The 26,654-nt window shown below is 50.9% G+C and overlaps 2 protein-coding genes and 1 long non-coding RNA gene across 5 annotated transcripts in view; 1 reads left to right on the plus strand and 2 right to left on the minus strand.

The window, feature by feature from the left end:
• The first annotated feature begins 314 nt into the window (after positions 1–314).
• On the plus strand, positions 315–15,806 carry CCAR2 (cell cycle and apoptosis regulator 2). 2 transcript variants are annotated; one of them, XM_060178826.1, is made up of 21 exons: positions 315–673; positions 844–939; positions 1,149–1,240; positions 1,825–1,916; positions 2,122–2,236; positions 2,407–2,536; positions 2,721–2,817; positions 6,886–7,005; positions 10,516–10,738; positions 10,819–10,932; positions 11,386–11,549; positions 11,896–12,058; positions 12,144–12,374; positions 12,465–12,689; positions 13,208–13,352; positions 13,557–13,636; positions 14,254–14,400; positions 14,532–14,643; positions 14,739–14,927; positions 15,031–15,236; positions 15,447–15,806. In XM_060178826.1, the coding sequence occupies exons 1-21, from the start codon at positions 586–588 to the stop codon at positions 15,489–15,491; spliced, it is 2,874 nt and encodes a 957-aa protein (XP_060034809.1). In that variant the 5' UTR covers positions 315–585; the 3' UTR covers positions 15,492–15,806. The 2 variants fall into 2 exon arrangements, with proteins under 2 accessions (XP_060034809.1, XP_060034808.1); XM_060178825.1 differs by having other exon boundaries at positions 316–673; positions 13,554–13,636.
• Positions 5,034–6,889, minus strand: LOC132534630 (uncharacterized). Its single transcript, XR_009546357.1, has 2 exons — positions 5,186–6,889; positions 5,034–5,143 (listed from the first exon to the last, which is right to left on the minus strand). It is a non-coding gene; the product is annotated as an uncharacterized LOC132534630 (long non-coding RNA).
• Positions 15,807–16,442: 636 nt separating the features above from the next.
• Positions 16,443–26,654, minus strand: part of BIN3 (bridging integrator 3) — a 55,023-nt gene continuing 44,811 nt past the window's right edge. For both annotated transcript variants that reach the window (XM_007529116.3, XM_060178827.1), the window contains 5 exons: positions 25,153–25,289; positions 24,667–24,707; positions 19,665–19,806; positions 19,418–19,552; positions 16,443–17,215 (listed from right to left, as the gene is read on the minus strand). In XM_007529116.3, the coding sequence (XP_007529178.2) occupies positions 17,069–17,215; positions 19,418–19,552; positions 19,665–19,806; positions 24,667–24,707; positions 25,153–25,289 (602 nt within the window). In that variant the 3' untranslated portion in view covers positions 16,443–17,068. The remainder of the gene's footprint in view (positions 17,216–19,417; positions 19,553–19,664; positions 19,807–24,666; positions 24,708–25,152; positions 25,290–26,654) is intronic.

The raw sequence follows: 26,654 nt of genomic DNA on the forward strand, positions 1-26,654 counted from the left end.
ACACTACCGAGTTGTAGCCTCATAACACGCATCCGATCGGGGCCGGCGCACTTCCGTTCCACGGTTGGAGCGGGATGGCAGGCCTGCGTGGGGGAAGGGAGAGGTCGGTGAAGAGGAGGGAGGGATCGTATCCGGGAGAGTAGCAGCTTCCGACCAGTGGTCGCGCTTCCGGAGCGGCGCTTCCGGTAGCGGAGGCTGGAGCGGCAGTGGTGGTTCCGGGTGTCTTTGTCCCCCGGGTGTCGCGGCCCTGACCCGCAGGTGGGTTGTGGGGCCGCTCGCCGCCCCTCCGTTCCTTCGCCCCTCCCCTGCTCACGGGGCTGCTGGGGTCGGGCAGCGGGGATGAGCGGGGCTGGGAGAGGCCGCTCGTCTCGTTTCCCTGGCAACGGGCTGGGTCGGGCGCGGGCGGGAGGAGGAGGAGGGGCCGCGCGCCGCCGTCCGCTAGGCCTCGCCCGCCTGGGACCCGGCGCCGGGGCGCGCGGCCGGCCCCGAGCTCCCTTCCCGGCAGCGGCCGCGGAACCGCGGCTTCCGGGCTCGGGCCCGCCGCCCTCCGGCACCTGCCTCCATGTTTTCGGGCCTGGCGGATGAATGAATGTCGCCGAGGCTCCTCGCCGGCGGCCCTCGCCCCAGCCGCTCTGGGGGGAGAGGAGCCGCGGGGTCTTGGGCGCCACGGGCTGTGAGTCCCTCTTTCCACCTAACGGCCGCTGCCGCCTCGGGGAGCAGCGATGTCTGCGCCTCCGTCCGTCTGTCCGTCTGTCCCTCCGGCCCTCCCCGCCGAGCCTTCGTGCCCCGTTGCGGGTAGACGGGTTACCCTGCCGGCTGTTAACGTTTCTCTTCTGATTGAAGGTTTCTCCCTAAGGCTCTGGCGGAGGAGCGCAGCCCCAATGTCCCAGTTTAAGCGCCAGCGGATCAGCCCGCTCCCGGGGGGACGCAACTTCTCAGGTGATCACCTTTCTCCCGCCCCGCCGCCGCCGCGGGCCTGGCTCTCCCCGTAGGGCAGCTGATGTCTCGCAGTCAAACTGCAGGTGACCGCGTGGTTGCCCTGAAGCCCCGTGGCTTGGAGCCACTCTGGCCATTGGGCTCGCCAGACCTTCCAGCAGACTGGTGCCCAGGATAGTGGGTTCTTGAAGGTTGCGTCTCTCTTCCGGTAGGCGCAGCTTCGACATCTCTCCTAGGCCCTCCTCCTGGTTTGCTCACTCCTCCTGTGGCCGCAGACCTGTCGCAGAATGCCAGGCACTTGCAGGTAGGCTTCGGATCCTTCCCGCCGGTTCAGCCCTTGGGACTGCCCCAGCATGCGGATGCCTGACGCTTTTGTTTTTTAGATCAAGGAGTTCACTCCGCCTGGTGGGCCTGTGCTGGGCCCATTGGAGGTGACTGTACACCTCTGGTGTGTGTGTGTGTGTGTGTGTGTGTTTGGGGGGGGGGCATCAACTCTGGCTCTAGGGGAGGTAGCTTGCTTCTTCGAGTTAACGAGCTGGAAATAAGGCTGGTGAGGTAGCTCACTTGGATAGTATGCTGCTTTGCCATGTGTGCCACCCAGCTCTGAATCGGCCCTCACTGCATTGAAGGAAGAGGCTTCAGTGCTGTGGTCACACACACACACACACACACACACACTGGAAGGCCTAGAGGAGGCTCGAGACCCAAGGATCAGTCCCGGCCCCACTCCCACCATAGGCTACATCACCATGCGTGTTTGCTTCCTTCCATGTGACTCCTGATGAAGTGCTTGGAGCTGGTGGTGGGTAGAGAGGAAGTGCTAAGGGCAGAGCATGTAGTTGTCCAGATTGCTTCTTGCTGCTTTCAAACTGCGATCTTCTCTTACAGGGTGGGGAGAAGCAGCGGGTCTTCACTGGCATTGTTACCAGCTTGCACGACTACTTTGGGGTGGTGGATGAAGAGGTCTTTTTTCAGCTGAGGTAGGCTTAAGACTGGCTCCCCTTTGGGAAGCTTACTAGACTGTATTCTAGCACCTTGCTGGGGGGACCTCTCTATAGCAGTTGCTTTGCTGTTTGTATGCAAGCTGTGAGCCATGCTGACAGGATGGCCTCACAGGGACAGTTAGGGTGGCTTGGCCAGGGTCTCTCCCTTCTGAATGGGTCTTCTTGGCTTGTGTGCTGCCAGTGTGGTGAAGGGCCGGCTGCCCCAGCTGGGTGAGAAGGTGCTGGTGAAGGCTGCATACAACCCAGGCCAGGCAGTGCCCTGGAATGCTGTCAAGGTGCAAACGCTCTCCAATCAGGTATTTGTCTTTCCTTGGTGTGTTTGTTGGGAAGGGGAGGGAGGGAACCTCTGCTTCCTGAAACCTGGGCAAGAACCTTACTTTTGTCAAGGGGGTGGGGTTGCATCTTTCAAAGGAAGTGAGCACGCCAGCCATGGAATTCCCTGAATTTCCTGGCTACTGTCCTGCAGCCCTTACTGAAGTCCCCAGCTCCTCCCCTTCTGCATGTGGCAGCCCTGGGCCAGAAGCAAGGGATTCTGGGAGCACAGCCCCAGTTGATCTTCCAGCCCCACCGGATCCCCCCACTCTTTCCTCAGAAGCGTGAGTACTAGTGGCATAGATCATGGGGTATGGCTTTCTGGTGTACCCTGGATGGCCTTGTAACTGTTCAGTTGCTGCCTTCAGAATAGAAATGGGCATTTCTATCCTGCCCTGGAAAAAAAGGGACAGGGAAGCCAGGTAAGTTTTTCAGGTTTTTGAGTCACTGGCAGTTTCCTCTCCGCAGCTCTGAGTCTCTTTCAAACATCCCACACGCTTCATCTGAGCCACCTGAACAGATTTCCTGCTCGGGGCCCCCATGGACGACTGGATCAGAGTCGAAGGTAAGAGGAGGCAGAGTCACTTTTTTTTGCTACCTGCTAACTCTGATATCCTCTTTCTGCAGCTGTGTGCCATTTAGGCTGAAAGGGCAGACACAGTGAAAGGTGTATACAGATGTTGGATCTTTATTAAAAAGTTCAGCAACCAGGAGGTTGATGGAATTCACCGTTCAAAATGTCATTACATCACTTTTATAATACATAACATTTGCTTTTATTTCTAGTCCCTACAATTGAAATGCTAAGAGTCAAAAGTATCAAGAAAAGAGTAGTTGTCCAAAAAAGTTATTTTGTAGTACATATATTTTAAGCTTTAGTATAAAACATGTTTCTTTCTATACATTGTATCAGTCAGTGTAACCATTAAAATTTATTTGGCAGGAGTGAGGTGGTAGCTCAGTGGGTTAAATGCATATAGTGCAAAGCTCAAGGACAGGTGTAAGATTCCTGGTTTGAGCCCCCACCTCCCCACCTGCAGGGGTGTCCCTTCACAGGCAGTGAAGCAGGGCTGCAGGTGTCTTATCTTTCTCTCCCCACTCTGTCTTCCCCTCCTCTCTCCATTTCTCTCTGCCCTATCCAACAATGATAACAATAACAACAATAATAACTACAAAAATAAAACAACAAGGGCAACAAAGGGGAATAAATAAAATATTTTTAAAAATAAATATAATGTACATTTGTATCGTGCTTCTCAGAAATCTAGACTTGGACCTTGCATATGCAGATGTCTTAAAATCAGGTTTATTTCACTTGCTATATAGAAAGCCAACATCTATCGCACAGTGAATGCTTTTTGTAAAGCAAGTTTATGTAATAGAAGGGCTTTTGGAGAAATGGCAGAGTGAACTTCTCCCAAACTGCTGTTCCTTGGACCATAAGGCAGAGGAGGGAAGGGGAGATGAAGAGCTCCAGGTGCTCAGCGCGCCCAGGTCAGAATCCCTAGACTCCTGGCAGAGAAGCAGAAATAGTTTTATTGCCAAACTTTTCTGGAGTTCCCGGACTCCTTATTTGTAGGAGACACTTAGGAAAAAGGTGTAGAAATTTGATTATGACTACTGCCCTCCAGGTCTTAGATTAGCCTGAAGGAAATGGGAGAGGGCATTTACATAAGCCTGCATTGTCTTCCTAAATGCCCTAAGTGAGGGGGGGGGAGGGGAGGACATCTACTGTCAAATAAATTAATGGTGGAGAATGATGTTTACTTATTTGATAATGGCAGAACTGGAGGAAGTTATCCAAGAGAGAAGTCTGGATCTGCTAGGTATAGAGGGTGTGTGAAGGAAGTAGTTATGTGGCCCTTCGTGGAGCAGGTCTGGTGCATTTGGATCTTTGAGACACCCAAGACTATCATACAAATGTAAGAAGAAATTGCCCAGACAGATATAAAGAACTAAAACTTAGTGTGAAATGTAATTATTCAGGGATATAATGACTAAAAGAACAGAGACCTCGTGAATCTAATCAACTTAGTTTCCTTTTGGAGCAGTGCTTTGGTGTCTTTCTTTTCATAATGTGTTTAAAAACTTCATTTAAAAAAGTAATTTATTTTTTCCTTTAGTCTTTTTCTTTAATTTCCTGTTCTATTATTATTATTATTATTTTGCAAAGTTTAGCTGGTGGCTCTTTTTTTTTGCCTCCAGGGTTATCACTCCAGGGTTATCCAGGGTTGGTGCCTGCACTACGAATCCACTGCTCCTGGAGACCCATTTTCCCCATTTTGTTGCCCTTGTTGTTCCGCTTGTTATTGTTGTCATAGCTGTTGTTTTTGTTGGATAGGACAGAGAGAAATTGAGAGAGGAGGGGAAGACAGAGAGGAGGAGAGAAAGACACCTGCAGACCTGCTTCACCGATTGCGAAGCGACCCCTCTGCAGGTGGAGAGCTGGAGGCTTGAACCAGGATCCTTACACCAGCCCTTGCACTTTGCGCCATGTACACTTGACCTGCTGTGCTACTACTGCCCAGCTCCCTTTTATTAATTTTTAAAAATTATCTTTATTTATTTATTGGATAGAGACAGCCAGAAATTGACAAGAAGGGGGAGATAGAGAGGGAGAGGAAACTTCATTTCTTGTGAAACTTCCCTCTGCAGGTGGGGACCAGGGACTTGAACCTGCATCCTTATACATTGTTAACTTGTGCACCCAGCTAGGTGTGCAGTTGCCCCCTCCCCATTTTTTTCAGGTTATGCTGATTGCATCTTTTTTTTTTTTAAATATTATTTATTATTGATAAGGGAGGGGGAGATAGAGAGGGAAAGAGACAAACACCTGTAGCTCTGCTTCACCACTAGTGTGAAGTTTTCCTTCTGTAGGTGGGGGCCAGGGCCTTGAACCTGTGTCCTTGTGTACTGTAATGTGTGTGCTTAACCAGGTGCACCACCACCTGTCCCCCTGCTTGCATTTTTTCTACTGCATATAACTTTTTCTTGTTTTGAATGGACTTCTTCTAGATACATTCTCAAGAGTGGAGTTATTGGAACAGAGTATCTGAGTATTTTATGACCTCAATGTATACTGCAAAGGGATTTTTTTTTTTCATTCTTAGTAATTCCCAGGGTGATGAACCCAAGGCCTTGCACACGTGTAATGCCTCTGCGCAGACTGCCTAGTCCAGTCCTTATTCTATGGCCTTTGCCAGAAAGGGGAGCAGGGTGTGACAAGGGAGGGAGGAAAGGAGGAGATGTAAACCAAAGAACCACTCCACCAACTGTGGTGTTCCCTTGGTGCTGTCCTTGCTTCTGTCCTTAGTTCTTCCACATGGTCACCGGGGATTGAATTAGGGCCTCACACATTAAGGTGTGTGATCTACCCACGGAGCTTTCTCTTGGCCAAAGCACTTTTAATTAACTTAATTTATACAACCCTCACATACATACTATGTACGCATCTCTTGTTTAAAAAAAAAAAAGTAGTTTGGGGCCAGATGGTGGGGCACCTGGTAGAGTGCACACACTACTATGAACAAGGACGTGGGTTCAGCCCCTGGTTCCCCACCTGCAGGGGGAAAGCTTCATGAGTGGTGAAGCAGTGCTGCAGGTGTCTCTGTTTCTCTTATCCTTCATATTTACCCATTCGCTCTCAATTTATCTGTCTATCCAAAAAAGGAAACAAAAAAGAAAAAGGGCCACTGGGAATGTTGGATTTGTCACGGAGGCACTGAGCCTAAGTGGTAAAAAAACAAAAAAAGAAAAGTTTAATTCTTTTTATTTTTTACTTCAAGAAATTAAATTGTTGACTATACAAATCCTAGAAAAAATATAGATAGAAAAATAATTTTTCTTTTATCAGTTAGTGGCATCCACTATCAACATTTTATTATTTTTTGCATAGTTAAGTATGTATAGTGTTGCATACTATCGTTTTTTCTTAACATGAGTATTTTTTCTGTTATTGAAACTATAAGTATTCATTCTGTGTGTATATGGTGGTTAACATAACTTCTTTATCTTTTTTTTTGGTGTGTGTGTGTGTATGTGTATGTGTGTGTGTATGTGGAGTCCAGGACTCATGTATGCACAGTTTCACTGTTCCCAAGTTGACTTTCTTTTTTTCCCATTCAGATAAAGGGAGAGGCAGCCCTGGACTGGTGCTGTGTGATTTCCTGTCATGCTTGTACTGTGTGCATGACAGGGCCTGTGCCCTTCTGGGTGTGTGCTAGCCTTCCTGCCTCAGTTTAAAAAAAAAAAATTCAGTGTTAAGAATGAACCAAGTGCTTTATTTTGAGTAATTGCATTGAATGACCTTCCTGGTTCTTTTTATTATTATTTTTACTGTTATTATTATTTGATTCTATATACTTAGGGAGAAAAGAGGTGGAGAAACAGGGGAGAGAGAGAGAGACACCAAAGCAGTGCTTCACCATTCATCCTTGGAGCTACCTTTCATGCTGCCCTTGGTACTTCTTTGTTGTGCTGGGGATCAAACCCAGGGGCTATCCACTGAGTCATCTCCCGACTTGTATCCATTTCTTTAATATTGGGGATTCAGCTTCCCCCCATTTTTAGTTCAGTCTGCATTGATTCTGTGTGTAACAGTGTGGTTTCTTCCTGGTGATGGATTAACTTACAGTGATGACTATGACTCCAAGAAACGCAAACAGAGAACTAGTGGAGAGCCTTGGGGTGCTAAGAAGCCAAGGCATGACCTGCCTCCTTACCGTGTTCGTCTCACTCCGTATGCAGTAGATAGGTGAGTACAAGGCTGGAGCAGGGCTAAGGTTTGTATGTGGTCACAATTTCTTGTGTAAATCAGATAGACTTTGCTGGTGTGTGTGCCTGCAGGGGAGTCACTCCACAAGCGGTAAAGCAAGTCTGCAGGTGTCTTTCTCTCCTTCTCTCTGCCTTCCCCTCCTTTCTTAATTTCTCTGTCCTATCTAACAACAGGAACATCATCAATAACAACAATAGAACAAGGGCAACAAAGGGGAATAAATAAAAAAAAGATGAATGTCTATTGCACATAGTTTGATACTTTTTTGCTTAGTATTTCTTAGAACTTTTTTTTTTCTCCTTTTTTTTTTTTCTTTGCCTCCAGTGTTATCATTGGGGCTTGGTGCCTGCACTAGTAATACACTGCTCCTGGAGGCCATTTTTCCCTTTTGTTGCCCTTGCTGTTTATTGTTGCTGTTATTATTGTTCTCATTGCTGTTGTTGTTGGACAGGACAGAAAAATGGAAAGAGGAGGGGAAGACATGGGGAGAGAAAGAGACACTGGCAGACCTGCTTTACCACTTGTGAAGCAACCCCCCTGCAGGTCAGGTGGAGAGCTGGGGGCTCGAACCAGTATTCTTATGCTGGTCCTTGCCCTTTGTGCCATGTGCTCTTACCTAGCTGTGCTACTGCCTGAGCCCCTTCTTAGAACTTATTAACATTTTTTAAGCTGGTCCTGTTCCTTTTAGCAACTACACGGTATTGAATGGATAGGTTATAGTTGCTATCAAAGATTGAAAATATTTTAACACCATTCTTATAGAGTTTTAGAGTGTTCTGATATATGGCCTATTTATGGTGGTCTGACTGTTTATAGGAGACCTTTCAGAACTTCTTTCAGGGTAGGCTTGGTGATAGTTGATTCTTTCAACTGTTGCTTGTCTGAGAAGGTTTTTATGCCTCCATCTAGTCTGAATGACAGTCTAGCAGGATACAGTAGTCTTGGTTGAAAGCCTCATTGAGCACTCAATAGATATCTTGCCATTATCTTCTAGCCTGTAGTGTTTGTGTGGAGACGTCTGTTGCTAATCTTAAGAGTTTTCCTCTGTAGGTGACTCTTTGTTTTTCTCTTGCAGCCTTCAGGATCCTTTCTTTATCCTTACTCCTCTCCATTCTAAATATGATGTGTCTTGGTGTCTTTAAGTCTGGGTTAATTCTGTTTGGGACCCTCTGGGCTTCTTGAACCTTTTTGTCTTTGATGATGTCTAGACTAGAGAAGTTTTCAGCTATTATGGCCTGAAGAATGCTTTCTTCCCCTTCCTCTCTTTCTTCCTCTGGTAAGCCAATAATATGTATATTATTTCTTTTGAAGTCATCCCATAGGTCTCTGTTGTTGTTTTCAGTATCTCTTAAGCTCTTTTTGAGATCTCCTTTTTTAGTTTTCTCTAATTCGTACTTGATCTTGCTAATTCTGTCTTCAGCCTCATTGATTCTATTCTCTCTGCCCTCTACTGTTTTCTGGAGTTCATCTATTTTGTTACCTTGCTCTGATATTATTTTAGCTTGTTCAGCTCGTTGTGTTCTTAGCTTAACTATTTCAACTTTCAGTTCTCCAATAACCTTCAGATAATTGGTGTTTTCTTCCAGGGTCTCATTTGTTGTTTCTGCATTTCTGATGACAGTTCTTTCAAACTCTTTACTCACTCCTGTGATTATTTCCTTAACTAGTGTTTGGATGTTGACCTCATTATTTTGTGCTTCACCCTTTGGGGGGCTTTTAGCTGGACTCTTGTCCTGGTTCATTTCTCCAATATTTCTTCTTGTTGGTTTAACCATTTTATATAGTATGTTATGAGGTCCCTCTCTCAGTACTTTTCAATTACTGATCACTTTTGCCTGGATTGACTTGTGTCTAAGTAAGGTAATTAAAGGGTTCACAGTTGTAGAAACTGTCAGTTGTTTTAATGGTATTTTAATCTCTGATTTGGAGCTCAGTGGCTTAAAAGCCGCTTTTGTTATTTTTCTCCCATGTAGGCTATAGGAGCCTACTATAAGTATGTACAGATGCATTTTATTGAGACTGATTCCTAGAATGGAGTAGTTGGCACAAAAGGATTTAAAATTAAATTTTGGTCCCTGCGGAGACCTAGGGACCTTTACTCAGAAGGTCCATCAGGAGGAGGGTGGGACCCCATTTACACAGGGAGGACCTGAGCAGTCATCCTCTCAGCATGTCCTGGGATCCTGTGAGTCTTTTATTTTAGTGATTTAGTGCAGGTGAGAGGAGAGAGATACCTGAACTGGCATATGTGGTGCTAGATCTCAAACATGAGATCTCACAGTGTGAGTCCTGCACTCTTATTTGTTGAGCCACCTCTCTAGCTGCTCTGATTTGCATTTCTTGACTTGTCAGTGAGATTGGGCATCTTTCTGTGGTCTTTTAAGCCTCATTCCTTTTTTTCTCTTAAGTACCTGTTGATACCAGTTTCCCCAGTTTGCTTTAAGCCTACAAAGTAGTTGACTTGTGTTTTTCTGCCATGTTTTACAAACAGGATTTCTTCCTCCTCCTCTTCTCTCTCTCTTTTTTTTTCTTTAAACCAGAGCACTGATCAGCTCTGGCTGACTGTGGTATAGGTAATTGAACCTGTGATTTTGGAGTCTCAGGCATGAAAGTGTCTTTGCATAACCATTATGTTTTCTTCCCTGCCCCAAACATGATCTTTTATTCCCCAGTTTGGATTTTTTAAAATATATATTTATTCGTGAGAAATGATAGGAGAGAGAGAAAGGACTAGACATCACTCTGGTACATGTCCTGCCGGGGATTGAACTCGGTACCTCATGCTTGAGAGTCCAAAGCCACCTCCTGGACCATACCCCAGTTTGGTTTTATTTTGCTGATAGAGGTTGTAACACTGTGGTAGTCATATCTGATCTATGATTTCTTTCTTAGAGGAGTCTCGCTGTCTTTCTTTTAATCAGAGCACTGCTCAGCTCTGGTTTATGGTGATGTGGGGGACTGAACCTGGGACTGTGGAGCCTCAGGCATGAGAGTCTCTTTGCATAACCATTACACTATCTACCCCCGCCCTAATTTATTTTGTTATATATGCAGTGCTGAGGTATGAACTCAGGGTCTTGTGCATGGTGATACTGCTGAGTGGTCTCAATGACCCAACTTCTTTTCTATTTCCTGAGAGTGAAAGAGGAAGGAAGTCCCACAGAGAGGAGACACACTATAGCATTGTTCTGCCATTCATGGAGCTTTCCTAGTGCTGTCCATGGTGTCCCATGTGATGTCCCATGTGACACTGGGGTTCACATCTAAGACCTTTTGTATATCCCTAGACATGTTATCCTTAGACATGTGTTTCCCTAGCCCTCAGAAGTATCTTACTTGGAAAGTTGTTCTTTTCCAGATCATACAATAATTTCCCCATTTTTTTCAAGTCCTTTATGGTTCTATTTTTAAATAACTTAGTTTATTTATTTTCCCTTTTGTTGCCCTTAGTTTTTATTCAGTATGAATCCCTGGATTTTTTTTCTACAGCCCCACCTGTGACTTCTTAGAACTCCAGCGCCGTTACCGTAACCTCCTGGTTCCCTCTGGCTTCCTGGCTGTGCACCTCAGCTGGCTGTCGGCCTTTCCTCTGAACCATCCTTTTTCCCTGCACCACCCCAGCCGGATCCAGGTAGCTCCTGAGAAGGAGCCAGCTCCAGACACCAGTGCAGAGCCCAGCTCTGGAAACAGTGATCCCACTTACAGTTCCAAGGTAAGTTGGCTGGGATCTTGCTGCCTTATCCCATAGTTGGCAAAGAAGACTCTTGAGTGTCTCCTCATCTCCTTGCTCAGGTACTGCTGCTTTCTTCCCCGGGGCTGGAGGAGTTGTATCGTTGTTGCATGCTATTTGTGGATGACATGACTGAGCCGAAGGAGACGCCAGAACATCCTTTGAAGCAGATTAAGGTAAGAGCTGGAGTCCAGGAGGCATGGCCTGCTCAGTGATAATGTGTAGTTCATACCAGGCCTGCAACTTCTTGGCTTCTGTTCATGAATTCACAGAAAGTAGGAATTTGAGACGAAGTCCTGTGGGCTGGGGAGATTGGGCAGCGGTAGACACCTGGAATGCATCTTTGAGGCCCCAGAAGACCCTGGCTTAGTCCCTGATGCCACCATATGCCAGTGCTGGGCAATGCTGTGGTCCTTTCTCTAGTAATTAAATACATCTTTAAAAAGAAGAGAGAGGGAGATGTAATACCACTCATTTTGTGGGGAGAATGGCAGGACTTAAGAGATGGTCTTACTTGCCAGCAACAGTTGTGTGGTTGGTTCATGCTTATGAGTGGAGACACCCCTGCTGGCAGGGGGGGAGTGACCCAGGTAATTGGCTTTTCTTTCTTTTCCTGGGCCTCTTTACAGTTTTTGCTGAGCCGGAAAGAAGAGATGGCAGTGCTGATTGGCGGGGATTGGTCTCCTTCCTTGGACGGCCCTGACCCTAAGGGCGACCCACAGGTGCTAGTCCGCACCGCTATCCGTTGTACACAAGCCCAGACTGGCATCGACCTGAGTGCCTGCACAAAATGGTGAGTGACCACCTACCCACTGATTTGGTGATGTTAAGCTTCTGTGCCCTCTGGCCTGTGGACTTACTCCTGTCCCCTAGTTCCAGCTCATCTCCCCATAGGCCCTGACAGATGGTCGCCACATGACTTGAGATGTGAATGTGCAAAAGGGCAGGCAACATGTGCCTGGGTTCATAATTATCTGTGCTTCCATCTACTAATCATTTTATGAGGTTGTCTGTAGCTCTTATTTTTGTACTTTCAAAGCTTGGCATGCAGTTTGTACTCTTGAAATATTGGTTGGAAACCGAAGCACTGGCTGGGAGTGCTGCGGTCACCACTTCATTCTCCTTGCTGCTGTGAGCAGGTGGCGCTTTGCTGAGTTTCAGTACCTGCAGCCGGGACTCCCGAGGCGGCTACAGACTGTGGTGGTATACCTGCCGGACTTCTGGACCACTATGCCTACTTTGGAAGAGTGGGAGGCCCTGTGCCAGCAGAAAGCTGCCCCAGCCCAGGAGGCACCAGCAGTGGTAAGACTCAGCTATATGAATAAGCTGGCAAAGTAGGTGCCTTGAGCCCTACTTTGGTGGTCATGGCCTTTGGCTTTTGTTACAGAAAACAGAGCCTACAGAACAGGCAGCTGATGCTTCAGAACAAACAGCAGATACTTCTAAACAGAACACAGAGAACTCGGAGGTTTCTGCACAGCAGGAGGTGGACACTGACCTCCCAGAGGCCCCACCACCCCCACTAGAACCCGCTGTTATGGCTCGCCCTGGCTGTGTGAGCCTGTCCCTTCATAGCATCGTGGAGGACCGCAGGCCGAAAGAGAGGGTCTCCTTTGAGGTAGGTGTGGGGGTTAGGAGTCCATGTGGGGTGGCTGTTTTTTTTTTTTTTTCTCTGTTGGTCACAGGCCCCTGCTTTGTCTGCCACCAGGTGATAGTGTTGGCTGAGCTGTTTCTGGAGATGCTGCAGAGGGATTTTGGCTATAAGATTTATAAAATGCTGCTGGGCCTTCCCGAGAAGGCTGTGGCCCCACCTGAACCTGAAAAGGAGGAAGTGCCCAAGGAGGAAGAGGTGGCCAAGGAGACAGTGGCCAAGGAGCCCAAGGATGAAGTACCTAGTGAGGCCCTGGCTGCGGAGTCTAATGCCCCAGCAGTGGTGAGTACCTCTGCTCTCCTGCTGGGCAGTGACTGGGGCTTCCCACAGTGCTGAGCAGAATCCAAGTGCTGCCTGGTAGCAGACAATGCTGAGTGCTTTATGGGCCTTCTCTCACTAGTGAAAGCACTGCATACACCTGGGAACCTGGGGACCTGGCTGCTTGGCTAGTGGAGTTAGGGAGAAGGGCAGCTGGTGACAGGCCACACTCTTCATCAGACTTTCAGGGATGCAAGCATCCTGATCACCTGCTGGCCCACTGTATTTCATGCCCCTTCCTAAAGTACATGTAACTCCTTCTTTCCTAAATACTATCAAGTAAACAATCTGCTACAGAGCTGAGGTTGACTCCTGAGCAGAACTCTAGGGGTCTGGAAATGATCCCATTGTGCTTTAAACCCATATAATGAAAATCAGGATGTAGTCAGCCCCCAACAGACATGGGACAAGGCTGCCACTCATTCTAATTGATAGGAGCTACAGGTGACTGATTCCTTTTCATCATTGGTTTGCTCCCCTAGAAGGAAGATGGGCTTTTGCCCAAGCCCCCATCTTCTGGAGGGGAGGAAGAAGAGAAGCCCCAGGGCGAGGCGTCTGAGGACATCTGTGAGATGGCTCTTGACCCCGAGCTGCTGCTGCTGAGGGACGACGGGGAGGAGGAATTTGGTGTGTCTCTGGGCAGCGTGTGTGTAGGCCAGGGTGGTGGCTGTGGCTCCAGCTTGGAGTGCTCTCTCATAGGATGGGGGAGCATGTAGAAGTGCGTGTGGATGGTGGTGTGTGTGTGTGGTGGTGGTGGGGGGGGGGGGGGGAGTGGCAGCTTGGGTCCATGTGGTCCCTGCTACAAGCTTACCTCTTGACTTTCTGTAGCAGGAGCCAAGCTGGAGGACTCTGAGGTCCGTTCAGTTGCCTCAAACCAGTCAGAGATGGAGTTCTCCTCCCTTCAGGACATGGTGAGACCTCTGTGCCCTTCCAGGTCTCAAGGACAGTGAATTTTAAAAGCAAGGTGTCTGACTCACTCTTGGGAGAGAAATACACCCCCCCTTTTTTTTTTTTTTATCGCCACCAGGATTATTGGTGAGTCTTTAGTGCTTGCACAACAAATCCACTGCTCCTGGGATCATTTTTTTCCTTTTTTGATAGGACAGAGCACTTGAGAAGGAAGAGGAAATAGAGACACCTATAGACCTGCTTCACTGCTTATGAAGCTTCCCCCCTGTAGGTGGGGAGCAAAGGCTCAAACCCTGGCCCTCATGCACTATTAACTTGTGCTCAGCTGAGTGCACTACCACAGAGACCCTGAGAGGAATTCTTTTACCATACCATACAACTTCTGGTATGGCCTTTTGATTGACATAAGACAAACGTGGTTCTTGGCTTGTGGAATGATACTTTCCAGGAGAATCTGTGTAAGGTGTTTGGTCTGGGGGCTTACTTTTAGAAGTGCCCCTCAAAGGCCATCGTAGGCTCAGGGTTATGACTCCCAATGTGAAGCCTGGCTTAAAAGAGCTACGTCTTGGGTGATTAAGCTGTTGAAAGAACTGTCAGTAAAAATGCTAATTTCTTGCAGCCGAAGGAGCTGGACCCCTCTGCTGTGCTTCCCTTGGACTGTCTTCTTGCTTTTGTCTTCTTTGATGCCAACTGGTGTGGCTACCTGCATCGGCGAGAATTGGAGAAGATCCTGCTTACCCTCGGGCTCAGGCTCAGTGAGGAGCAGGTAGAGCTGTGTGGAGACATGATCCTGACTACTGTGGGCCATTTGGGCTGCTGCTACTTCTGGGTTCATGCATGTCATGGACAGAGGATGGCACTTTGGCCAGTGGGACTCTGGGTGCATGTCTCCTATAGGTCAAGCAGCTGGTCAGCAGAGTGGTGACCCAGAACGTCTGCCAGTACCGGAGCCTTCAGTACAGCCGCCAGGAGGGCATGGAGGGTGGGCTTCCAGAGGAGTTGCTCTTTGGTATGTGCCAGTGCCCTGCAGCTCTCCATGGAGTGTCTAGGGAGAACTGTTCTCAGGGGACCCTCTGCTCAAATCTGTCCCGGGACCCCTTCTAGGAAACCTTGACCTCCTCCCTCCTTCTGGGAAAAGCTCAAAGCCAGCCACTGCCCCCCTTGAACACAAGGGTCTGGTGTCCCACAATGGCAGCCTCATCAACGTGGGGAACCTGCTGCAGCGTGCTGAGCAGCAGGACAACGGGCGGCTCTACCTGGAGAATAAGATCCACACACTGGAGCTGAAGCTGGGTGAGTGGGGGGTCGTGCTCCTTAGGCTTTCAGGCCTCTTACCCGATGTCTAATTTTGACTTAGCAGCTATCTTTCTTGTGTCCTAACCTCCCCCCCCTCCAGAGGAGAGCCATAACCGTTTCTCAGCCACTGAAGTGACGAATAAGACATTGGCAGCAGAAATGCAGGAACTGCGGAGCCGGTTGGCTGAGGCTGAGGAGACAAGCCGGACAGCAGAACGACAGAAAAGCCAGCTGCAGCGGCTGCTCCAGGAGTTCCGGAGGCGCCTGACGCCTCTGCAGCTTGAGATGCAGCGAATGGTGGAGAAGGTGAGGCCTCTGAGAGACAGTGCTGACAGTCCTAGCAAGGGGGTGGGGTGACAGCACACAGTACTCCCCTCGCCCAGCTCCCTGTTCCCACGCTGTGCCACCAGCAGCCAGAGAGCTTGTCCCTTAGACGCCCCAGGAGCAGGTGCTCAGGAGTCCTCTGAGCTTGGCTCCTCCTTAGGAGCCCTAATTCTTGTTACCCATTTCAAACAGGCTGACAGCTGGGTAGAGAAGGAGGAGCCAGCGCCTAGCAACTGAGGGGCCTATAGCAGGAGCTGCCACCCTGTGAGGTCAGCGATGGAGCCTGAAGTTCCAGCCCCTTTGGTCCCAGAGAGCAGCTGGAGCAGGACTGGGAGCCATAGGCAGGGGGTGGCTGACCCCTGTGCTCAGCCTCCGAGGAGGCCAGGCTGTCAGGGTCGGGGTCTGTCTGCTATGTGGGACAGACAAATATGGAACCCCAGTTCCAACAAAACATCATCTGCACCCCGACCGTCATTTTGCCCTTTACCTAGGGATTTCTCCTGGGGTCCTTTTAGTCTTGTGCTGACTTTCTCCTGTCTGTCCTCTTCCAGTTTATAATAAGACAGGGGAGAAAAAGGCTTGTCAAAACTGTCATAAGGTCTGATGCCAATAAACTGAAAAAGCAGAAGTGGCATCTGGCTGGGGGTGAGAGCCCTCCCCGTGATGGCACAAAGCCCGTGGGGTTCCTAGAGCAGGCTCTCAGGGAAGGGGCTCCCCTGACTGCTGCAGGGCTGGAGTCAGTGTAGCGAGCTCTGTCTCGGGTGGGCCGTGTCTGCCAGTGAAAACTGTGTCCCAGCCACTCCAGGATTGCCGGCAGAAACCAGCACCTCTCCCCTGGATCCCCATGTTCAGAATGTGGTATTGGCTATGGCCCAGCCCTTTCCCCATAATTCTCTCCCCCTTTTCCCATAATCCTCGCCTCTTTCCATGATCTGGTTTCAGTTTGACTTTGTATATAAAGTTTTTTTTTTTTTTTTGGCTTTTTGTTTTTTAAATAAACCAAAGTCAAAAAACAAGCCTAGTGTCCTATATAGCTCTACCCTTCTACTTAGACCTGTCCTGCCCTCTGCCCACCTCTGTGGGATAGAAACTTCTCCCCTCTAGAGGTTCATGTGGCAACTGGGGAATAAGGTGAGGAGAGAGTGCTATGGGGGACCCCTTCTAGCTCAGCAGAATGGGATAGCCGTCTCCTTTTACAGTACAGTACTATATGGAAATTTTATTGAAAACTTTACTTGAAAAAAATTAATCCAAATGTTCAGATACGACACAGACCCACTGTTCCTGCTCAGAGGCCTGGTTCTCAGCGTGCCCTGATAGGATATTTATACAGCTGAGTCCTGGCTTCCTGGGGAACCTGCAGGATGTGGGTTCTTCCTGCATGTGACCTAAGGGGAGAAGTAGGCTGAGTGGCCTTTGTGGTGCTGGGAGACGTGTTGCTAGGTCTCAGGAAAATGTCTTTGATGTGGGTGGGCTCCCCAAGGTGGGCCTTTTGGAGGTAGATGCGATCCCAATCACACAGGTAAGGCTAATACCTCAAAGGACTCAACAGTGGGCAAGAGACATGCTCTGGCCCAAGGCCAGGAGGTGCACTGGACGGTTCTTTGGGGAATAAGGCCCTTGGGGTTTTCTATCCTGCTTACCTGTCTGCAGGCCCTGGCTCATTCCATAGGGCTGGTGGGCGAGAGCCTAACCTGCCCACAGGCGTTTCTCCCAAGGGGAAGGTCTTTTTCTGGCTGAGGCCTGAGCCTAAACATGAAGAAGGCAAAGGCCAGAGGCTGGCTCGGTCCTGGGAGTCTCCCAGGGTAGGCAGCTCAGTCATCAGCTACAATGGAAAGGGCCCTGAGCTCGCTCAGCTTGGCTTCGTTCTCTCGTTCCCGTTGCTCGTCCGAGTGGCCAGGCTGGTCAAGCTGCTGGGTCAGGTCTCCGAAGATCTTATGCATCTCAGAGTAGTACACCACCTGGAGGAGGGGGACAGGGAGAGGTCTGTGGGTGCCTGGCTCCTGGACTCCCAGGCAGCTAGTGGTCTGAGGTGGAAGGACCCTACCCAGGAGGACTGGTTTCATGTTTCCATTCACCTCTGCTACCCCCTCAGCCTATGGCCCTAGCTGTATGGTGAGCTGGCAGGAGCAGTGTGCCAGCCTAAAACTTCCAGAATGTTTGCTACTCAGGATGGCAAAATCCATAGTGGGGAGGAAGCAGGAGGTCCTCAGCGAGGTGCAGGGGGCTTGGCTATGAGGGAAACAGGAAGGGGTGTCCTGTGTGCTAGGGAAACAGGATTTCATCTGTGATTGGGGACTTGGTGCTTTGTCAGAGCTAGTAGGGAAAGTGAGGCTTTGCTCCCTGGGAGAAGGTAGGGTGGTTTCCTCAAACCTCGGTCTTGGGAGTAAAGGTGAGGAAGGCCCAGCCTCCCTTCCCATCTCAGCCCAGGAGAGCCGTGGCGAAGGCTGACACTGGGGGTGGGCTGGAAGGCTCACAGGAGCAAGCCTAGCAGTAAGGACACCTATCAGTGACTCAAAACGATTGAGGGCTGCTTAGACCTAGGCCTGCGCCTGCCCAGGTTGGGTTTCCTGGGGTAGGACAGGCGCCATTTCTGCCTCAGTCTCCACTACCTCATGACCAAGTGTAAGCATTTTATACTTCTACCTCCTCCAGCTCCAAGCTGTCTCCGGGAAGAAGGAATGCTTCCTGGAGAAGCCAGGCACCCAGCTTGAGGGTCAGGGTTGGTGGCCAGGCCATGTGTGTGTGGCTGCACTGCTTCTGGGGACTGTCTCTCACACACCCACAGGGCTGAGGGAGAGCCAAATCAAGGTTTCTACATACTGCTGTCACTTCAGGGGTAGGGCTTGGACAGGGGGTGGCACACCACCCCCCACCTCTGCCCAAGCAGCACTGCACAGTGGCTGAGTCACCAGGAATGCTCACTTCTCCAGTGACTAATGGCAGCAGCAGTCGCAGGAGGGGGAGGGTGGTGCTGAGGTGGCAATAAACAACCTTGGGCCTCCTGATGCCTGGATACAGGGCATCTCTAGCCCCCAGGCCATACCAGCCTGGCCAGCCAGAGACTGGGCACCCTGGAGCTTCCTTCCTCCAGCAACAGGGTTGAGCACCAGAAGCACGCAGGTGTGTAGGGCTAGGAGCAGGGGTGGGGATGATGGCACAGGGGTAAACACCTTCAGGGAGGGTCTCCCTAAGCTCAGGTACAGCATCTAGGAGGAAGCCTGGACCTCCAAGGGGATGCTCTGGGTCAAGTGTGGGGACCCCCAGCTTTTATTGCCCTCTGGAGTGACCCAGGTCCCGGATACAAGTATTAGCTTCAATGTCAGCTCTGCTCAGAACTCTGCTACTGTGGATTTTAGGGGCTTCCAAATGTGGAAGATGGGAGCCTGGGCTTTTCTCAGGCCACCTGATTGTGGACTCCAAAAAGAATAGCAATGTCCACTGGAGGGTGCCAAACACCCAATCCAAACAGGGACCAAACAGGCAGGCAGCCCTTTCCCTTGTTGCTGCCGGGAAGGTGGGAAGACTGGATGCTGAACACTGTAGTCAGCTGCCACCCCCCCCCCCCACGGGGGCCCATTAGCACTGGCATTACCATCTGCTCACAGCTTGAAGATAGGGGGGCACAAGAGAAAAGGGCAGAAGCTGCAGGGTGGGCCTGTGGGCTGCTAGTACTGAGCAGGTCTGCCTATCTACTGCAAGCATCCCAGCAGGAGGCACCCCGATGTCCAGGGGCTCCTCTAAGGGCTGATAAAAGGCAAGACCTCTATGTCTCCCACTGAAAAAGGACAAACTAGTGGGAGGGGAAGGATGCAGGGTCCCCAGAGCTCTTCAGCCCCCACCCCAGGCTTTGAGCTTAGGGAGGCAAAGAACCTGCCCTCAAAATGAGGTGCTGAAGGCAGGACCTGACCTGCTGTCCTTCCACTACACTGAGGAGAGACTGAAGGAAGAACAGGACAAACAAGGTGCCTTTTCAACCAAAGAGCAACCCAAGGAGACAACAGAACCGAGCCCTGGATTCCATCCTGGAATGGACTCCTCGCCGGGATGGACAGGCAGAGAAAAGCTAAATCAGACTTCTAGCTGCCAAGAGCTGTGTCCACAAAGCCCAAGACCACCTGCTGAACATAGGGGTGCTTGGCTGTCACTTGGGGTGGCTTTACCTGCGCGCGGATCAGGGACTCAAAGCTGGGCTGGAAGTAGTCGAGTCGGCTGCTGTAGAACCGAGGCATCTCATCCAGAAGCTGCTTGTTCTTGGCCTCAAAGTCATCTCGCACCGGCCGCAGCTCTTCTCGGGCCTGGGGAAGACCACATTGGGATGCTGAGCCAACACCTGGGTGTGTGTGGGGTGGGGCAGGGATTTTGAGCTGGTCCCCAGGTGAAGGGGCTAAGCATGTGAGCACATGGTACCTGGTGGAGTTTGGCCAGCACTGGCCCTGTCTTCTCCTTCTCTTCGTACTTCTCTACCTTGGCCTGCAGCCTCCTATAGTCCTGCAAGGCCTGTTCCCGCCGCTTCACTGCCATGTTGAGGCTGGGGAAGACGCTGCCAAACCTGCAGGGACAGTCTGGTTGGTTCAAGCATTCTGGGAGCTGGGAGCACATCATCCTTTGGAAATAGTGAGTGAGCACCCACTGAGTGCAGCCTGGATCTAGGGCTTGGGCTTTTGCTGTGAATGAAAGTGCTGAGGCCAGAGACAGGTGGGTGAGGGTCACTGTGCTGCCCCTGCAGGACACGCTGGGTCAGGGAGGTGTGTCACAGCCTCTGCTCTCCCCTATGCCCACGTCATCCCACAGGCCTGGCAGAGTCAAACATTCAACATTCTCAATTTGCAAAATGATTTTTTCCCCCCAACCAAAGAGCACTCTCAGCTCTGGCTTATCAAAGTGCTAAGGGTTGAATCTGAAACCTTCAGTGCCTCTTTGTATAACCATTAGGCTGCCTCCCCAGCCCTCCTGTTTGCAAAATGAAAGAAACTCCAGTCAGTGAGGTGATATGACTTGGTCAGCATCCAATCAGGCAGTGATGGGTGAGGACCCAAGTGACCCAGTTCTCTGCTTCACCCTACAATACCACCAGCAGGTGACAGACCTCCAAGGAGAGAGAGCCCAGCTGACTCCACTATGGAGGAGGCCCAAGCATAAAGTCAGACATTTGGAGAAAACTCCCCATCACCAAAATGGCCCACAGGGAAATGCTGGGGACAGGCCATTCTGAAAGAGCAGCAGTGGATGCTGTGGGACTTTTGGTCCCCACACTAATGTCATCTCCAGATGGGAAGGGCAGTGGTGTCTTTGGACAGACAGGTCAGGACTGGGTCTCCTGGCCCCATTCAGGGAGGCTACGTTTCCCTCATGAATGTGACTAATAATGGGGAAGGCATGGCAGGCCTGCCACGGGGTTAAGTGGACAGAGAAGGGGCAGCATCCTAGAATAAAGCCGGCAGGTGGGCTGGGCGGGCAGACAGGAGGGACCTTGCTAGGGCCTGTGAGCTCGATGATGTCATGCTGTTAGGGTACCAGACAAGCATGTTTATTCCCCCCTCCCCAGGCTGCCTTTTAAAGGAACAAAAGCATGAATTTGGTTACTAAGAGTTTCAACAAATCAAGAGTACCCTGACCCAGTAGTGGCTACTTCCTCCCAAGCACTGAGAATATACATTTGGCTAAAGCATCAAATGCCCTGAACACAGCTACAGACCCAGGCAGCAGATTTTGGTGAAACAAAGGGCTCTTCAAACTCCCCGTGGGTCTCTCTAGCACAGGTCCCCGGCCTCACTGGAGATGCTGAGAAGCTGGGGAGACCAGCTGGCCCTTTGTGGGCACAGCCTCTGGCTGATTTGCTCGGCAGGAGGTATGGGCCTGCTTGGTGATGTAGAGATGGGGTTGTGGGGACTGGTCACTTCAGGACAAATGGGCCTCTGGGCAGTGGGGACACTGGGGGCAGCTGCTCCACTGCTTTGGCCAAAGGCAGTTGCTCTGATGATGCCTCATATGCTCCCGGAGGCCTGTTTCCTTCCTGGGTGGAGACGGGCTGGTAGCTGAGAAGCATGTGGCTTAGGGAGCAGGTGCAGCTGGGCCTGAGAACCTAACCCACACCCATACACCCCAACTGGACCAGGGGCCATGAGCAGCCACCCTGATTCTCTGCTTAGAATCAATCTGCTTGCAGGGAGCCCCAGCACTTGGGCCAGAAAGGGAGGCAGGCAGGAAAGAGTATGGAGGAAGGAAGGAGTTTTCTTGCCCTTAAATCCAGCTAGTATTCTTGGGGAAGGAGTCCCAGGGTGAGTGGCACTCATGTGGGGGTGGGGGCATTTCTACAGCCACAGACTGAGCCCAGCAGCACTGCTCACTTGTCCTGTCTCTCCTCCCCCTTGGTTATCTGCTGACTAAAAGTAGGGTGTGGCCTACAGAACATACACAAATCCAGGCCTAGGGCCCAATCCTGAGCTGGTGGGGTTAAGTGAGCCATGGATCTGGGGTGCAGATTACCACCTGTGCCTGGCACCCTTAGGGCACAGGCAGTGTAGAGGTGCTTGTGTCTGCAGGCCATTCTTTAGCCTTCGGGAAGCAAAACTCCCTGCTGTCCTCTAAGGGTGGAGTGGGTAAGTGTTTGCTGTTAGACCCACCAGAAAAACCATTTTTCCTTTGTGGCCACCTCTTCCTCCTACCTCAGCACCCTCAGTTACTCCAAGAAGCCACAGATCCTACTGTCACAGATCCTACTGGCTTTGTACCCCTAAGGGGCAGGCAGGTGCCTGTCTCATATAAAAACAAGGAAGCAAAGGGCTGGGTGGTGGCACACCTGGTTGAGTAGACATGTTATCATGTGTGAGGACCCAGGTTCCAGTTCCCAATCCCCACCTGCAGGCGGAAGCTTCACAAGTGGTGGGGCAGTGCTACAGGTGTTTCTTACTCTTTCTCTCTCCCTCTATCAAGGAAAAGAAATGGCCACCAGGACTGGTTGAGTCATGCAGACACCAAATCTCAGTGATACCCCAGGTGACTAAAAAACAACGTTGGGAAACTACAGTTGTGCAGGAGGTCAGATGCTGCATTTCTGAGATGTGGATAGAAAATCAGGGACAAGGACTCTAACCCTGAGCTCCAGCTACTGCCCCACACAGCTCCCCCCACTGTCCCCACTCCCCACTGTCCCATTAGCATCAACAGAGTGGACTTGCCCTGTGGGGCAGGCTGGGTGAGATCTGAGTGATGGGGAGGATGGCTCTCCTGGCTGTGGAACCTTCGGGTGGGTGAGAGCACGGACAGGTCCCCAGACAAGCCCTTGGACCCTCTAGAAGGGCCAGCAGCTGACTCTCTGGATGCTGGGCCTCCACAGAACAAGGCTGGGGGTGAGAGCTAAGCAGTGAGTGGAACAAGGACATCCCCAGGCCAAAGCTTTGGGACACACTCCCACCCCAGGCTCCCACAGCTCCCTCCCCCACCACAGACACAGTCAGGTTGGGCCAAGGTCAGGGTGTGATGGAGATTGTCCAGGCAGTACTTCTCAAGGGACCCTGCCCGCACCACCTTGGCAGTGAGTGTGGCTGAGATACCATCATGGCTTCCTCTCTAGGCTACAAGCCCCCTGGTTGGGATCATCACTGTTCTTCTCAGAAAATGATGAGGCCTCTCCCTCACCAGGACTGCCTGCTTCTCGCCTGTCCTGGGGTTCAGGAGCGAATTGCCTCCCCCTGATGAGCGAGCGTGGTGAAGAGGCAGGGAGAGGGAGGTGGGTGAGTGAGGCCGGCTGGGAAGTAGGCTGGAGCAGCCGGCCGTGATAGGGAATGCCTGCCATTCCTCAATCTGTGCCCACACAGCCGGGATCTTCCGCCCACCAGGAAAGGGAAATTGAAAGCATCCCCATATGACCATGTGAACAAGGCCCAGAGATGGGATTAGGGGCTGAGCCCTGAGGGGAGGCTGGGGGCAGCAGAGTGGCCACATGGAGATGTTCTCCATCAGAGGACAGGAAAGCTGCAGTTTCCTGTTTCCGGTGCCGGGTCCCTGGGAGCTCCCTCCTAGCAAGAGGAGGTCAGGCAGTGCCACTTCCTGTGGTTTGGGCTGGTGAGGCTGGGAGTAGCCAGTGTGTGGAGCCAGGCAGCTGGGGGGCTCCTGGAAGTCAGTGGATCCATGGCGGAGATGGGCCGCCCCCTCCACCACTCACCCACCTTCCTGGCAGGTGGTGGGCCACCGGGGTGGTGGGAAGCAGCCGGGATTTCTCTCTGCTTGGCTCCAGGAGCCAGGAATCAGATTTCAAGACCGCCTCGTTGGTTGTTGGTTACGAAATTGAGATAGCAGTCAGTCCCCGTTCTCTGAGCTGGTGTCCCCTGACTTACTGTGCTTGCTCTAGCTGTGGGTGGCCGTGGCAGTCCTTGGAACCCTGTGGGCAGGGTGGGCTCTGCCCTTGCCCTTCCCTCTAGGCTCCCTGTCTGAGGCTGTGGGCTGTGGGGGCTCCTTAAACTTCCCACCTCAAGTCTCAGCACCCCAATCATCAAGAGACCCTGCCAGGGGCTGGGCAGGGCCTGGGAGGCGGGGTGCTGGGAGAAACCCATTCCAGAGCTGGTTTAGTCTCCTGCCATGACTGCATGACTTAAAAGGAGCCCTCCTCTCCCCACCCGACCCAGACAGGGAGTGACAAGCTCAGCATCCTGGTGCCAGGGGCTGGAGGCTGCAAACCCTCTCCCTTCATCTCCTTCCCGGGCCCTGATCCAGCCTCCTGGAAATTAGGCAGAGCTTCCTCACCCGACCCACCCGGAGAGGCGACTGCCAGGGACCACCGCAGGAGAGCTAACAGGGAGCAATGCCGCCAGCCCAGCCCAAGGGGTCATGGCTGCCTGGGCGGCTGGGGAAGAAGATGAGGCGATTCGGGAGCTTCAAGGCAAGGGCCCCACCAGTCCCCCACCCCCAACCCACCCCCTTAGGGGACTCAGGGAATAGGCCTCTCTGATCACTGACCAGGGTCTGCCTGAGGTGGATGAGTCTTGCAAAGAATTTCTAACCATGAGTTAGGGGACTGTCCCAGGAGGGGCCCACGGCTGCACCCTCCCTGTGTGCGGCCTCCCCTACATTTCAAAAGCCGAGAGAGCCAGCAGCTGCTCTCAGTCTGGCTGGGAGATGAAAGGCCTCGCTCATCTCCACTGATTGCTGGCCAAGGGCTCCTGGCTGAGGTCAGTGGCTCTGACCCCAGCGCTTCCCAACCAATGAAGGGATGAGGCTAAGGGACCACAATGATGGTCAACACGGGGAGGGCTGAGATGCCGGGTGACCACAGGGCTTCCCACTGAAGTGAGTGGCTGGGGGCCACTGAATCTCCTGTCAGCCTCATGCTGGAAACAATACTGGGTCCTCAAGTGGCCAGGTGACCTTCCTTCCCATGAAGTGCTGTGACCCCTGGATGACTTTTACTCACTTTTTTAAGGGCTCAATCACAGTCTTTTGGATCTGGTTCACCTGTCAAAAAAAAAAAAAATACCCATGACTTCAAGATGGGAGTGGCTATAGGAAACCAGACTCTTCCTAGAAGGGAAGACTCTAAGCTTTTGTTTTTTTTTTCTTACCAAAGCACTACTCAACTCTGGTTTATGGTGGTGTGGGGGACTAGACCTGGGACATCTGGTGCCTCAGGTATGAAAAGTTTTTTGTGTTATCAGTATGCTATTTCGACAGCCCACTCTTAAGTTTTCTTCCTTCCTTTCTTTCTTTCTTAAGATAGAGACAGAGAGGTAGAGACAGTGAAAGAGACCACAGCACTGAAGTTTCCTTCAGTGTGGTGAGGCCTGGGCTCAAGCAAGGTGACCAGGACAGAGCCCACAGGCTTAGGACTTGGTGTGCTGGGGCCCCTCAAAGAGGTGGCCAAGCCCTGGGAGGCCCCATATAACTTTCCCTAGACAGTCACCTTTTCTTGGTTGAAGGCATCCATCCGCTTCATGGCCGTGTCCAGCGCTGTCACCATGTTCAGGAAGTCCTGATCTTGCTCGCAGAGGGGATTAGAGAGTAAATCCAAGGATATCTTCACAGCAGATTTGGACATGGCTGTAAGAAGGCAAAAGTTCATGAATGGGTATGTGTGTGTTGTGGGAGATAGCATAATGGTTATGCAAAAAAACTTTCATGTCTGAGGCTCCAAAGTTCTAAGTTCAATCCCCAGTACCACCATTAGCCAAAGCTGGGCAGTATGGTGGTCTCTCTCTCTTTTAAACAAAACAAAATATATATTAAAAAAAAACAAGTTTGCTAATCTGCAAAGGGAAAGGCCTCAAGGTCTTGTTCTCAGGATTTGCTCCATTCCCACAGTCACGCCTGACTTCCACCTATAGCTACAGGCCATAAAAACTACAAGGGACCAGCACAAGATACTGTCTTTATGGTTCAGCCCATGCCTGATGCTCTGGGAAATTCTTTACAGCAGCTTTACCTGTTGTGATCACTTAACTTTCTAAACCCTGGGTTCTAACAGAGTCACTCACCTGGGTAGAAGGAGTAAGAGATAAAAATTTCTAGCTCTAAAGATCCCAATTCAGTAAGTCTGGAATCCAGGAACATGTATTTAAAAAAACAACCGGGAGTCGGGCTGTAGTGCAGCGGGCTAAGCGCAGGTGGCGCAAAGCACAAGGACCGGCATAAGGATCCTGGTTCGAACCCCGGCTCCCCACCTGCAGGGGAGTCGCTTCACAGGCGGTGAAGCAGGTCTGCAGGTGTCTATCTTTCTCTCCTCTTCTCTGTCTTCCCCTCCCTCTCTCCATTTCTCTCTGTCCTATCCAACAACGACAACAACAATAATAACTACAACAATAAAACAACAAGGGCAACAAAAGGGAATAAATAAATAAAATAAATATAAAAAAAATTAAATTAAAAAAAACAAAAAAAAAACAACCTCCAGGTTGCTGGGAGGGGAAGCTTGGTCTTCCAAACTAACAGTGGACAAGCATGTATCAGTGCGCTACATGGGGTGGGGGTGGGGGTGGGGTGGGGAGGCTGCAACCTTACTGTGGAGGATTAAAGGTGCATGAGTTCAGGCTCTGTGGGCCAGATGATGCTTGTTGCAACAACTGGGTGTGGTTGTGTTTCAATAAAACTTTACTGGCAAGCCAAGGTCAGACCTGTGTGGTTAGGCATGGCTTAGTAGCCCCTAGTCTCATTGAGCAGTCCGTGGGAGGAAATGCATGCAAAAAAAGCTGAGGCTCAGATGGCTGGAGACACTGCCAAGCCAGCATGCCCCCCCCCCCCCGACTCTCCCCCTACCCCTAGAATTTTCTCTGCAATGACAGAAGCTGAAAACTCAGACAAGGCTTCACTTTAAAGTCAGGTCTGTGCTCTGCCTCTGATGAGTTTCCTAGGCACCCACTTTTCACTTAGGACTCAAACAGCCCAGCAGACATTGGGGTAGATGGACTT

This window comes from Erinaceus europaeus, chromosome 19 (assembly GCF_950295315.1).
Source record: "Erinaceus europaeus chromosome 19, mEriEur2.1, whole genome shotgun sequence".
NCBI classification, from domain to species: Eukaryota; Metazoa; Chordata; class Mammalia; order Eulipotyphla; family Erinaceidae; genus Erinaceus; species Erinaceus europaeus.

What these genes read in the sequence shown, in the direction of transcription:
- CCAR2 (XM_060178825.1), top strand. Translation starts at nt 586, where the DNA reads ATGAATGTCGCCGAGGCTCCTCGCCGGCGGCCCTCGCCCCAGCCGCTC. An exon ending in CGACGGGGAGGAGGAATTTG is followed by an intron (nt 13,353 to 13,553) that starts GTGTGTCTCTGG and finishes GACTTTCTGTAG; the next exon opens with CAGGAGCCAAGCTGGAGGAC. An exon ending in TCCAGAGGAGTTGCTCTTTG is followed by an intron (nt 14,644 to 14,738) that starts GTATGTGCCAGT and finishes GACCCCTTCTAG; the next exon opens with GAAACCTTGACCTCCTCCCT.